Here is a 12,268-nt window from a genome sequence, read left to right as displayed (position 1 = left end):
ATTTAATCATGATCAAAGGTTAGACACAGACCAACCAATAGAGCAGTAATCAGTACCCAGATATTTTGGATGGGGAAAGGTGAAGAAGGAACTTTTCTTGCTAGGAAAACTAAATATAATATTTTAATGGTAAAATATTTCTCTTTGCTTAAGTTTTTTCAATCTGTAAAATGGAAATAATATCTTCATAGTTATTTTTTTAGGATTAAAAAATAATACATGTGAACAGTTTGGAATAGTGCTTAGCATCTACTAAGCTCTCAATAAATGTAGCTATTGCTATTATTATTTGAATTTTTAAAAAGAGAACCCATACTCAGGGACAGCTGATGGTAAATGCACCTGCAATTTAAGATTTAACAAAGTAGTTAAGATATTAAAAAATGGTATCCAACTCCACCTGTTTGTTGAATCTTGCTTTGGGAAAGTTAGTATAAGATTTAAATCCCTTATTCTGGTTTTGTAGAATGAATAAGCTTAATGACAATCTTGCAAGTGAAATAACTACATCTATTCTTTTTGTTTTTTCTTTGTTTCAGGTTTCCCCTCAAAAAACCTATAAGGTAAGTTGTTCAGTTGCACTTCATATATTTAGGTTAAATTTTACTTAGAAGTGTTCCTTTGAAATTATGGTGCATTTTTGTGGTTTTAGAAAATGTGGATTTAAGTAGTTTAAAGTTTCAAAATGTTTTACAAATTTAAAATATAACAGGTGTTGCATATTTTTTCTGGAAGACAGCATTATTTTGATAACATTTCCAATGTTTTTAATATAAGCATTTTAAAAGTTTGTTCAAATTGATGCTTAAGATCACTCCCTATGAAGAGATTTAATTTTAAAATCTATTGTGACTGTTTTCAGTTGTGAGTAGCTTGGGGAGTGTAAATGGATTGCCAGTTTTTGATGTGTTTTATCACTTGGGTAACTGTAACTGCCTTTTTAGTTAATGAACTTTGACAAACTGGATCAGTCTTAATTACCCTAAGACAGTAAAGGAAAAAATCCAAAATGTCCAAATATGTCTGTGCCTATATCTGTATCTCCATATTTATTCATTTCCTGGGATTAAACGCCTCTTCCTCAGTACTTGTTCTTCAGCATCTTTTTTCTCTCTCATCTTAATTGTTGTATGTATTATTTAAAATGTAGGTAGTATGTCATTCCTAATTATTATAGTACTTTTATCATTTCTAGTGATGGCATAGTCCAGGATACCAACGCTAATCTTGGCATTTCAAGTAATTAGAAGTGTATGTATTATAGTAGTGGTCTTGTTTGCTGCCCAGCCATTATCTGATCAAGTATAATTGGGTAGGTCATAGGAAAAATAATAATTCTTATGTCATCTGGGCCTTGGAAAGACTTCTGTGGCAAGAGTTATAGGCAGGCTTTAAGAGAGCCTTGCCCTAGAGAACAAATGTATGGACACCAAGGGGAGACAGCAGGGGCGGGGGGGGGGTGGGGGGGTGGGATGAGTTGGGAGACTGGGATTGACATGTATACACTAATATGTATAAAATAGATAACTAATAATAACCTGCTGTATAGCACAGGGAACTCCACTTCACTGTACAGTAGAAACTAACACAACATTGTAAAACAACTATACCCCAATTAAAAAAAAAAAAAAAAGCCTTGCCTAAGATTTTTCTTTTTTAAAACTGTTCTCATCCATGCTGTATTCACACAGTGATTTTGAACCTGGCCATAATATACATAGGGGTTGGGGAATATGTTTAATTACTTTTAGGTACTGTTCTCTTATCTGTTAAATGGAAATAATAGTGATTAACCTGTGAAAACCACTAAAAGGTTTTAAGCAGTTATTTCTCAGAATAAAATAGACTTTATTACTAAATACCACTCATTATTTTTAAGCACTTTTTATAACCAGGTAAATAGACTCTGTATTAAACATAGCATAGACTGAATTTTAAAACTTCTTGAAAAATATAAATTAGAGAGGTTTGTGAGACTGTGTAAGGTAAACTGATTTCTTGGTTTCTCTTTGTAAGACACACTTGGGATTTTTAAATTAAGTTTTTATTCCATTGATTTTCTTATAGTAAAATATTTAATTGCTTTTATTTAATTTAGGCATGGAAGTATTTTGAACCGAGAGTCACCAACAGATAAGAAGCAGAAAGTTGAGCGCAGTACATCACATGATTTTGACCCCACAGGTAAAGCGCTTTGTTCTGCCAAAGAATATTGAGAGTAGTGAAGTTTCCAGTAATAACACTTTAAGCTGCATGACCACCTGAAACACCCAGCAGTAGCTGTTTGATCTGTTTAAGACTCTCCTTCCTCTTCAATTATGTAATATAAAACCTTTGCACTCAGGAGGAATACAAGCATTTTTAACTTTCAACACTATGGATTCCACTGTGGAAACATCATTATAGGCTCAATTATATTTTAAAATAATGATGCTAATAGAAATGGTTATTGTATCATAATTGGAGATTTTGGTCAGACCAAGAACTTGGGTAAATCCTAGGTATGAACAGTAGTATGTTTATAAAATCAAGGCTATAATCAAGGCTTGATAACAACTACATATTCTGTAGTCATCTAAAAATTCAGGTGTGGTCATGGTAAATTGGAGTATTAGATAAAATAATTTAAAATTAATGATCATCTCATTTTAGAATAAGCAAATGAATAGAAATCCCTTTTTCTTCAAAGAGTATTCTAAACTCAGACAGCTGTCTTTCAATCTCAGTAGTGTTGATCTTTCCTAGAGTTTTCATGCTGGTGGACTTTTGACTATTTATATTCTTAATTTTGTATGTATAGGTTGAACCCCTCTTGTAATATATAGGCCTTTGCTTTCCCCTTGTAAACCCACTCAGTATTTAATTTATAAAAATTGCTTGATAATTTTGCTTTTGTCATTTGAAACTTATTCTTTGTTCATATACTCTTTTATTACTTGTATGTTCCTATGACAAAAGATGAAGTAAGTAAATGCTAAGGTCTCAGATACATAAGTATAATATATCTATTTTTAAGTATTTTCACTTAGAAGTATAATTTTTAATGGAGTATTTTTTCTGTCTAATTAAGATTGTTTATACTTTTAGTAAAGACTGCTAGTTTATTTTGAAAAATATAAATATTATCTAGGAAGGGAAGAATGGGAAGTGAATAGCTACTAAGTTACCTGCATCTTGGGTGGTAGGTGAAAAGTGAAATCCCAATCATCAATTTAGGAGGCTTTGGTGGTGGAAGTATGTAATATGTAACTTCTTGCATCTCCATTAAGAAATAATTCTTTATTTCTGACACCTAATTTTGATGTCATAGGGCTCAGAGGCTTTCATTTATATTAGTTACTGTCTTGATAATTAGGGTCACACGTTTCTGCCCTATGCTCATCAAAGCATTATAGTCTTGTTAGATTGACTTACTCTGTATTGGTCATCTGTGATGTGCCTATCTCCAGAGACAGATTAGCAAAGTGGTATTCAGTGCTTCATAATGAGATTATTACAGCTTTTAGTGCTTTTGTCATCTCTACAATTGTCAGATGATATATTTTGTAGACTTTTCATGTATTGTTTTGTTTGAACATATTTTTATTGCACTGTCTTTTCTTTGATAAATCTAAAATATGTCATTACCTGTGCTGTTCGTGACTATTCTAAGGGCTATCACCTGTGATGTTCATACTTTGTGTTTGCACGATTTAACTTGATCATGATTCATTCTTTTTTCCCCCATGAATTTTTCCCCTTACATTGGTCTCCATATTTTCTATATCTCTCTCCTTTTCTCCCGCTCCTGTGCAGATAGCTCCTCCAAGAAGACAAAGTCTAGTTCAGAGGAGAGTAGATCCGAGATATATGGTAAGCTAATGTAGCCAATTCAGCCTTGCACCTTTGGAGCTTGCTTCATGCTGTTTCTTTTCTTTCTTTCTTTCTTTTTTTTTAACTGCAGTCTCTTGTGTCTGCTCTGCATGGCATGATCTATTGCAGGGAAAGGGAGCCTGGGGTTTTAATGTGGCTGTGATGTGGAAGCTTAAGGTTGCTAGAAACTAACATTGTAGAGTAAGAATAGGCACATTACCCATCTTCTCCTTCGTCTTGTTTATGTTAGGAAAGTGATTATCTCTAATATGTTTGGGTCAAGTTTCTCCAAATAATATGGATGAGCTTTGAATTCTTGGCATTTTCTTCCCATGTCCCGTTTGCAGAGTTTGGATCATGTAGAATTTCATCAGTGCTACCAGTCTTTTTCTCTAAGTATAGTACTGGTATAGTTTGATGTGTTAGCAGTTCTTTGGAATTTTAATTTTATTTTTAATTGTTTCTTTATTTTTAATTGCCTCATCATCTGGAAATGCTGTTCTTGTGTAATTTATCTACAACAGCAAAAATAGCCTAAGTATTTTATTTGTGTAGCATGAAGAATGTCTCTGCCTTTCATAAGTTTCCGCAAAGCTTATTCTCAATGGGAAAATTTCAAAATGACACCTTTAAAAAATAATCTTCACAAAGAGCAGCTTTAACCTGAATGGTCAAGTTTGCAACAGATGATTAAAACACTAATATTTCCAGGCTATGTCCTGTCTTCCAAAGATAATATAAACCATGTTTGTGAATTTCAGACATATTTTTCCTTTTCTTCTGCACAGTTTTACCTGCCCTCTTTTCTTGATTTGGCATCTAATCAGTGTTTTGAGAAAAGTGGATAAGAGAAGCACTGCCTGGAACCTAGACTTTTAAAATAATCTCTGAAAGACCAGTAAGTTTTTTTTTTAAAAGAAGATTCCAAATTTGGCCTCAAAGGAAAACCAGGTCTTCTCCAATAGAGCCAAAAGTCTATCAAGTGGAAGTTTCCCTGGGTGCAGCTGTTTCCTAGCTTGATATGCACATGAAAGGAAAAAATACGTGAAAATGCCTCCTTTCTCTTTTAAGACACTTTATAATTTATATCTCCTGACACTTGAACACATGATGTCAGATACTATTTAGTATTATGGGGCCTGTGTTTGGTTATAAATCAGTTAATGCCTCTGTGTTAGATACACACATATAGTTCTTTGCTTGGGTTTATGTGACCAGTACTTTTTCTGTGTAGTTAAACCTTTTACAGTAGTTCAACAGGAAATGTGTACCATGCCCTATAGCATGTCAAGTTCATGCTTTTTCTTCCTTCCAAAGTATTTGGCTCCTCATAAGTTCTTGAGACTCTGTCTTTCTGTTCTATATAAAGAACTTCCTATGGTTTATTCTCTTCTTAGGAATGTGAACACTATCTTTATAGCACCATTCTTTTCCAGCAACCTTTGCAATGTTGTAATTTCATCTCCCCCACCATTTTCCTAGATCTGTGGTATGTATGCAAAAGCTTGCTGTTTGCTTTGGATGAGACTAACAATTTAGGAATCCATGACTAGAAATAGTATACTAAGATTTTTCTTACCAGCGATGGGAATATTAACACTAGTTCAGACATGCCATTGGCTTGGTAGTAATAGAAACATTTTAAGTGGTAATGGGGAAGTAAGGTGTGGCTTCTCTGTGTTTGTTTCTTGAGAACCCTTGAAATACCTTTTTTGGAAGGAACTGAGCCATGAGTTCTCAAAAAGCACTTTTGAGAGGGATGAGTTGATCAGAACAGAGTTAGCATGCTAACTTAAATCTCTTTGACATTACAAATATTTTATCACCTGTGTGAATAGACTTCTTCAGACTGTGTGCAGTTAGCGTGGGTGAAAAGGAATCTCTAGAGAGTTATGGAAAGCTTGGAAATACTGGTATATGACTGAGTAGAATCATAGCAACTGGTGACGTTGCTTTAGTGTAGGGTCTCTTAACAAGCCCACTTTTAACTTTTAAGATTATACATTGTCTTCTCTTGGGATAAAATTGTTAGCTGGGTACTTCACACAAATACTAGTCATTCACTTACAAATTATTTATTTAAACTTCCCTAGCCATTTTTAGAGCCATTTTGTGAGATAGATTTACTTTGCTCATTTTAAGAGGAAACCAAATGTTTGTTTTGTATTCACTTCTTTGTTAAGTTTCTGCCCAGCGCAGTAGGTCAATATTTGTTCCTTTTCCCCTTATTTTCCCCTCTGAACCTTTTGGAGTCTGTTGACCATGTACAGATATATTTTCTGATCTGCAATTTTAATGATACTTAATTTTCTATTTTCCTTACTAATATTGTAATGGAGAAATTTTGTGGGGGTTTGAGGAATATGAGAGATTTAGCAGGGGAATTTTGAGTTAGTCTACAGCTTCTTCCTAACTTCTGTCTTGGTGTCATGAAGAGATTACAGCTGATGGTGTTATGTACAAGAAAATAAACCATGTCTTTTTGAAACTGTCTTAGTCTGTTTCAAAAAGACTTCTGTAACAAACTACCAGAGGGGCTTCTATAACAAAATACCAGAGACTTGGCTTAAACAACAGAATTTTATTTTCTCACAGTTTTGGAGACTAGAAATATGCAGTCAGGCTTCCAGCATTGGTCAGATTCTGGTGAGAGCTCTTCTCCGGGTTTAAAGACGGCCACCTTCTTGCTTTGTGCTCACATGGTCTTTTCCTTGGTGCAAGCACGTGTAGAGAGGGAAAGAGAGAACAAGCTGTTTGGTATCTTATAAGGATACTAATCCCAGCATGAGGGCCTCACTCTTATGAGCTTATTTAACCCCAATTCCTCCCCAAAGGCCTCATCCCCAAGTACTATCATGTTGAGGGTTAGGGTTTAAACATATGAATTTTGTGGGGGTGACACAAACATTTAGTCCATAACAGAAGCGAATTGTTAGTACTTGAAATATCCAGGTTTGGATACTTCAGAGTGTATTTTCTTTTAATTCATATATATATATTTTTTCCAGCTTCTCATATCTGTAAAATGAAAACTTCTTGGTTTGATTTTTACTCTCATCAAGTTATTATTCTCTCTTTTTTCTTCAACCTTGTGAAGAGCATTCTACATGAACCTTCTGTGTCCTCATAAATCACTCACTTCCTAACCTCTTAAAATCTGACTTCTGAACCCATACTATCTGGAAGGTGAATCAAAATATCCAACTTGAAAATTTATGAACTTTTTCTCAGTTCTCAGCTTCCCCTTGTGCCATTAGGCAATGTTGATGCCCTTTCTTTGGTGTATATAATATTAAATCAACCTGTTTCTTTTCTCTTTATAATGGTTTGGCTTTTCTGTACTTGATTTCTTTTTCCATATAAATATAGGCATGACTCAAGTTTCTGTCCCTAATCTTTCTCCCTGTTTCCAGTCTCATATTTATAACTGTTTGCTGAATACTTGCACCCTAACTATCCTTCAAATCCAAATGAGCAATCTGGAATTTATCATTGTTAACTATGGCTGGAAATCAATCTTCCCCTTGATTTCCCTGATTCTTTTAATGGCATGGTCATTTTCCCATTTACTTAGTCTTATTTTCTTAAATTTATCTTTGACTTCTCCCTTTCTCTTGTCCTCTATTGTCAACTACTTGCTAGGTTTAATTGATTCTACCATCACATTATTTTTCACCCCCTGCTGTTTGGTTTCATCTCCACTGCTTTGTTCAGTTTGTCATCATGTCATTAGACTATAGACTCATAACCAATAGACTCATAACTTTCTTTCATGTTTATTTCACATTGATTCACTTCCTTTTCTCCATTCTACTGTATTCAGTCAGATGAGTGTTACTGAAGTAAGGATTTGGTCATTCACTTTTTGGGAAAGTACAAATAGTTATTAAGATATGCCATAATTTGTTTCCAATTCATCATTCTCCATTAATCTAGTACTGTTCACCCAAAGGTACCAGACTGTCCTCCAAATTTTCCTTTCCCAATTGTGGCTTGGTCCTCTTTGCTCATGCCATTCCCATTGTTTTGAATGGATTATCTCCTATAACTCACTATTAGAATCCTCCCCATCCTTCAAGGCCTAGGTTCAAATACTGCCTCTTTCATAGGGCTTTCCTAGGTTTACCCAGTTACTTTTGTTGTCTGAACTTTGACATCCTGCTTTGTATCAAGTTATTTGTATTTATATTCATCTTTGTATCTCCCATAATGCCTGACACACTGGAGTCACTCAATTAAGTGAGTTTTGAATGAGTGGTTGTTGAGATTGGGATGAAGTATTTTAGTAAAGAGAATTGATGGAATACAATGTTGATTCATCATAATTGGATTTTTCTTTCCTTTGAAAAATTTTAAGGTAGAAGAAAATGTAACTTTGAAAAGAGACTTACTGTTGGTTATAGTCTAAAAGAATGAAATCGGCATGCTTGGAACTTAAGCCTCCTCTTGCTGGCAGCATTATGCATTTAGAATCAAGAAACTTCTTAATCAAAGGATTATCTGAGGTCTAACTCATAAAACATGATGTCTGGCAGCAGTTTAAAAATGAGCTGTTTTTATGGAGTTGCACATGGTCTTTCTCCACACCCTTCCCTGAAGCTAATTTTTAAGAGGTGAGACTTAGAGAAGTTTGGTCATGTAATAAAATCAAGGTGAAGAAAGACTAATGTGCTTTTCCTAAAGTAAATGCAGTATGAAAGGTTTAGCATGTTGCCTTGCATTTTCATTAGTTTTCTGTTTGGCAGTATAGTTGTTGCATTGTTCAAGGAATGTATTACAGTGAAACTTGAGAGTACTTTTTCACCTTTTTCAGAATACCTTAAAGACTTCTTCCCCTCCCCACAGCAAAGCATTACAAAGACTTAATTTTTTTCACTTTCAAAATACAATCCTTGGTAATTCACTTTTGAGTAAAAAACAGTCTTTTTTATATGGGTTTCAAATGCTGCATTGGAAAGGGGGATCAAGGTGGTGGAGTAAGAGGATATGGAGCTCATCTACTCCTAAAAACATGAAAAATACATCCACATGTGGAAAAATTCTCACTGAAAACTAACTGGAATCTGGCAGAAAAACTGCTATACAACCAAGGCTGCAAGAAAGATTCCCACGTAATTGGGTAGGATGGGAAGAAAAGCATCAGGCTGAGATCTCTGCCCCTAGAAGGGAACTAAGAGGAAAAGAGAGATAGCATGGGTGGACACTCACCCTGGGGAGCCACAGACTGGGCATCCCAGTTCTGGGATCCTCTGTAGAGGAGACAGGCCTCCTTGGCTGCTTGGAGAACCAGTGGGACAAATAGAAAAGCTGGAGAAGCCTAGACTCCACTTGTGAGGAGTATGCAGGTACTGGCTTGCCAACAAAACACACACTTAAAAGGAACAGAGCCAGCTGGAGCCTGACCATCAGAGATTCTGCTCCAGCAAATTGAGAACAGACCCCACCCCTGACAAGGCGGTGACTGCCACTGAGTAGAGAGGAAATCTAGCCTTAGACCCTGTGCAGCCTCTAGTTCCCCCAACACCAGCCACACTCCCTATCAAGGTGATAGTGGCTAGCGTACCCTGAGGAAAAATGTGGCTGGCATCTACATCAAGTTCAGCCCTCACACCAGAGACACTGGGCATATACAGTCTACAGTGGGATGCTCCCAGATAAAAACATCCCTCAAGACCACAATGGATAACTGTTTCACCTAAATTCATAGAGACAGAGAACATTAAGTAAAATGATAAGGAAGAGGAACTACTCTCAAAAGAGCAAGAGAAAACCCCTGAAAAAGTAAATAATGAAACAGATAATCAGTCTACCAGATAATTAATTCAAGAAGTTTGTAATAAAAATGCTAAATGAATTAAGAAAGAGAACTGATCTAAGCACAGATCATTTTAACATGGAACTAGAATCCATAAAGAAGACCCAATAAAAAATAGATAATTCATCTTCTGAGATAAAAAGCACTCTAGAAGCAATGAATAGCAGACTGAATGACACAGAATGCATAAGTGATCCAGAAGATAGAATAATGCAGATCACCCAATAAAACAGCAAACAGAAAGACAAATTTAAAAAAAAATAAAAGCAACATATGAGAACTTTGGGATAATATAAAACATGCCAATGTTTATATTAAAAGGGTTCCAGAAAGATGAGAGAGAGAAACAAGGGGATCAAACATGTATTTGAAGAAATTATGACTGAAAACTTCTCAACCTAAAGAAGGAAACACATACCCAGTTACAGAAAGTATAGAGGTTCCCAAACAAGATGAACCCAAACAGACCCACACCAAGACATATCATAATTAAAATGGCAAAATGTAGTTAAAGATAAAGAGAGAAGTCTAAAGGCAGCAATAGAAAAACAAAGAGGCATACACAAGGGAATCCCCATAAGGCTATCAGTTGATTTCTCTGCAGAAACTTTGCAGGCCAGAAGGGAGTGGCATGGTATATTCAAAGTCCTGAAGGGGAAAAATCTGCAACCTAGGATACTCTACCCAGCAAGATTATCATTTAGAATAGAAGGAGAGGTAAATAATTTCTCAGAGAAGCAAAAACTAAAAGAAGTCAGCAATACTAAGCCTACCGTAAAAGAAATGTTGAAAAGTCTTCTCTAAATGGAAGAGAAGTAAGAATCTACAGGAAAGGGAAAATCCCAATGGGAATGGTATATATACAGTAAGGATTGAAGATCACTTTTAAAAAATTGTAAAAGCAACTATAAATACAATAAACAGTAAAGGGATAAGCATGAAGATGTAAAATATGACCTCAAAAACACAAAATGTGTGGGAGAGGAGTAAAAAATGTAGATCTTTTAGAATGTTTGAACTTAAATGATTATCAGTTTAAAGCAAGTAGATATAATTATGGGTCACCATATATGAACCCAGTGGTAACAACAAATCAAAACCCTACAGTAGAGGGTACTGTAAAAGAAAGGAAGAAAGGAATTCAAGCATACTACAAAAGAAAATCATCAAACCACAATAGCAGAAACAAAAAGAAGAGGAAATGAACTATGAACTACAAAAACAACTGCAAAACAAGGAATAAAATGGCAATAAGTACGTACCTATCAGTAATTACTTTAAATGTCAATGGACTAAATGCTCTGATCAAAAGACATAAGGTGGCTGACTGGATTAGAAAACAAGAGCCTTCAATATGCTGCCTACAAGAGACTCACTTCAGGGTGAAAGACGCACACAGACCGAAAGTGAGAAGATGGAAAAAGATATTTCATGCAAACAGAAACAACAAGAAAGTGGGGGTAGCAATACTCATATCAGATAAAGTAGACTTTAAGACAAAAGCTATAATGAAAGACAGAGAAGGGATAAAGGAATCAATACAAGGGATTATACAATGAAAAAGGGATCAATACAAGAAAAGGGTATTACACTCGTTAAGATATACACACCCAGTATAGGAGCACCTAAATATACAAAGCAAATACTAAGAGATGTAAAGGGAGAAACTGACAGTAATACAATAATAGTAGGAGGCATTAACACCCCACTGTCCTCAATGGACAGATCATCCACACAGAAAATCAGTAAGGCAACAGAGGTCGCAAATGACACAATAGATCACTTTGACTTAATTGATACCTACAGGACACTACATCCCCCCAGAAAATGCAGAATACACATTCTTTTGAAGTGCACATGGAACGTTCTCCAGGATAGATCACATACCAGGTTACAGAACAAGCCTCAACAAATTTAAGAGCATAGGAATTATATCAAGCATAATTTCCAACCACAACAGCATGAAACTAGAAATCAACTACAGAAAAAAAAACAGGAAAAGAACAAACATGTAGAGACTAAACAATATGCTACTGAAAAACCAATGGGTGAATGATGAAATCAAAAAGGAAATTGGGAAATACCTCGAGACAAATGAAAATGAAAACAAAACTTTCCAAAATCTATGGGGTGTGGCAAAAGCAGTTCTAAGAGGGAAGTTCATAGTGATACAGGCCTTTCTCAAGAAACAAGAAAAATCTCAAATGACAACCTAACCACCACCTAAAAGATTTAGAGAACACACAAAGCCCAAAGTCAGTAGAAGGAAGGAAATAGTAAAGATTAGAGAGGAAATAAATTAATTAGAGATAAAACAATAGAAAAGATTAATGAAACCAAAAGGTATTTTTTGAAAAGACAAACAAAATTGATAAACCTTTAGCCAGATTCACCAAGAAGAAAAAAGGATGCAAATAAGAAATGAAAGAGAATAAAAACAAAAATAAACAAATAGGACCTGTTCAAACTTATAAGCTTTTGCACAGCAAAGGAAACCATAAACAAAATGAAAAGGCAACCTACAGAATGGGAGGAAATATTTGCAAATGATGTGACCGACAAGGGCTTAATTTCCAAAATATACAAACAGCTCATACAACT

At 35.1% G+C, this 12,268-nt stretch overlaps 1 protein-coding gene across 2 annotated transcripts in view; it reads left to right on the top strand.

Moving 5' to 3' along the window:
* Positions 1 to 12,268, top strand: part of ARHGEF12 (Rho guanine nucleotide exchange factor 12) — a 144,491-nt gene that overhangs the window by 62,627 nt on the left and 69,596 nt on the right. The window contains exons 2-4 of one of the 2 annotated variants that reach the window (XM_036861859.1): positions 540 to 563; positions 2,099 to 2,184; positions 3,796 to 3,852. In XM_036861859.1, the coding sequence (XP_036717754.1) occupies positions 540 to 563; positions 2,099 to 2,184; positions 3,796 to 3,852 (167 nt within the window). The remainder of the gene's footprint in view (positions 1 to 539; positions 564 to 2,098; positions 2,185 to 3,795; positions 3,853 to 12,268) is intronic. The other variant, XM_036861860.1, reaches the window with a different exon arrangement.

Source organism: Balaenoptera musculus, chromosome 8, assembly GCF_009873245.2.
Source record: "Balaenoptera musculus isolate JJ_BM4_2016_0621 chromosome 8, mBalMus1.pri.v3, whole genome shotgun sequence".
NCBI classification, from domain to species: domain Eukaryota; kingdom Metazoa; phylum Chordata; class Mammalia; order Artiodactyla; family Balaenopteridae; genus Balaenoptera; species Balaenoptera musculus.
Note: the sequence above shows the minus strand (reverse complement) of the source record. Positions and strands in the feature narration are given on the sequence as shown.